The sequence below is a fragment of the Loa loa genome (genome assembly GCF_000183805.2).
Source record: "Loa loa unplaced genomic scaffold supercont3.2176, whole genome shotgun sequence".
Taxonomy (NCBI): Eukaryota; Metazoa; Nematoda; class Chromadorea; order Rhabditida; family Onchocercidae; genus Loa; species Loa loa.
Window position 1 is genome coordinate 1 of NW_018110355.1, and position 1,466 is coordinate 1,466.

At 26.9% G+C, this 1,466-nt stretch overlaps 1 protein-coding gene across 1 annotated transcript; it reads left to right on the forward strand.

The window, feature by feature from the left end:
* Nucleotides 1–150: 150 nt before the first annotated feature.
* LOAG_15563 (hypothetical protein) lies at nt 151–1,165 on the forward strand (the record flags this gene model as incomplete). The annotated part of the gene is made up of 3 exons (XM_003151053.2): nt 151–287; nt 557–634; nt 977–1,165. Coding segments are annotated over 3 exons (347 nt in total), but the record flags the coding sequence as incomplete, so codon positions are not given.
* Nucleotides 1,166–1,466: the final 301 nt, after the last annotated feature.

Consider the following 1,466-nt stretch of genomic DNA (forward strand, 5'->3'; position numbering starts at 1 on the left):
GTTTTTACTTCAATTTCTTAAGTCTTTAACTTGTTTTTATTTCAATCTTTAACTTATTTTTACTTTAACTTGTTTTTACTTCAATTTCTTAAGTCTTTAGCTTGTTTTTACTTCAATTTATACTCCAATTAACCATTATCTATTAATTTCAGATCAGACAAATATCAAATAAATATGGTATTGAACAAGCTCATAAACGTAGTTTGGGTTTTAAGGCCGATTTCTTTTCTGTTTTAGCTGATGCACTTACAACTGAATGTGTTTTTCTGGATGGTGCTGCTCATCAGGTAAATTAAATATTCAAAAATGTAAAATTAATATTCATAGAAAATGCCAATTCAAAATAAAAATTTTCCATATGAAAATTTTGAATGTTTCCGGAATAGCTTACAATTAACTAATTTTATCCTTACTTTAATTTCCAATCACAATTTGGTTAATTTAGCCAATTAATAGTTATCATATCAATTCAATGACAAATGAAAAAATAATTTTTAAATTTTGAAAAGGATGCTTATTATAACTATGTAACTGTAATCATCAATTTGTTTTTTAGCCCACGGAAACAATTGAAGCTTGGGCAACATTAGTTGAATTAATGTTTACAAACGTACGTGATGGCTATTATTTGGAGGTATGCGTTAAGTTTATTTTAAAGTTTTAAAAGTGTAATAATACTAATAAATGATGTCAGTAAGATTTTTCTAATGTTTTTCCATTGGAAAAAAAAAAAAATATTGTCATTTTTTGATAGTTCTTGCAAAACTGTAATGTGTTAAAGTTCCTTCCATTACAAAAAAAAAAGAAATCTCAAAACAATGAGAAAACCCCGATAACACGATTTTAAAGAGTTAAATTTCACTAATGTAATAAGGTGCTACGTGTTTTTTTTCTTTTTTCTTTTAAAATCAGTCATTGTGTTCGATGGAAAATTGCTAGATTAATTATTTCAAATATCAAATGCTTCTTTTTTCAGACTCGACAACTACGCCGCAATTGGCACAATTTCCGCAGTCAATCAAATCTAAGCAGTCAATCGGATCAAAGTCTCGACTGCGATTCACCCCATTCCCTACCATCACTTAATCATATGTTTACCACAGTCTAAAGTTTTCAAATTTATCCATCATATATTTCTTTCTTTTCTACGGAACAAAAATACTACAAGGAAATAATTATTACAACAATTATGATCAATTGCGCTTACCACTCCTACCATATTTTCCATTCAATTTCTGCTTATCAAACTGTTATTTTAACTGAAAAACTTGTTACACAGAAGTTTCTATCATACAATAATAAAATAATATTTAGGATTATCATGAAATAAAACTTTCAACTTCATTTTTTAACTAAACTTTCTACTTTTAACTTATTTTTTACATCATTTAACTTTCACTTCCTTGATTTTCATTTATTACCCTTGAGATTTACAATGTTGTACGGTTGAATTCTGACAAAAAAAA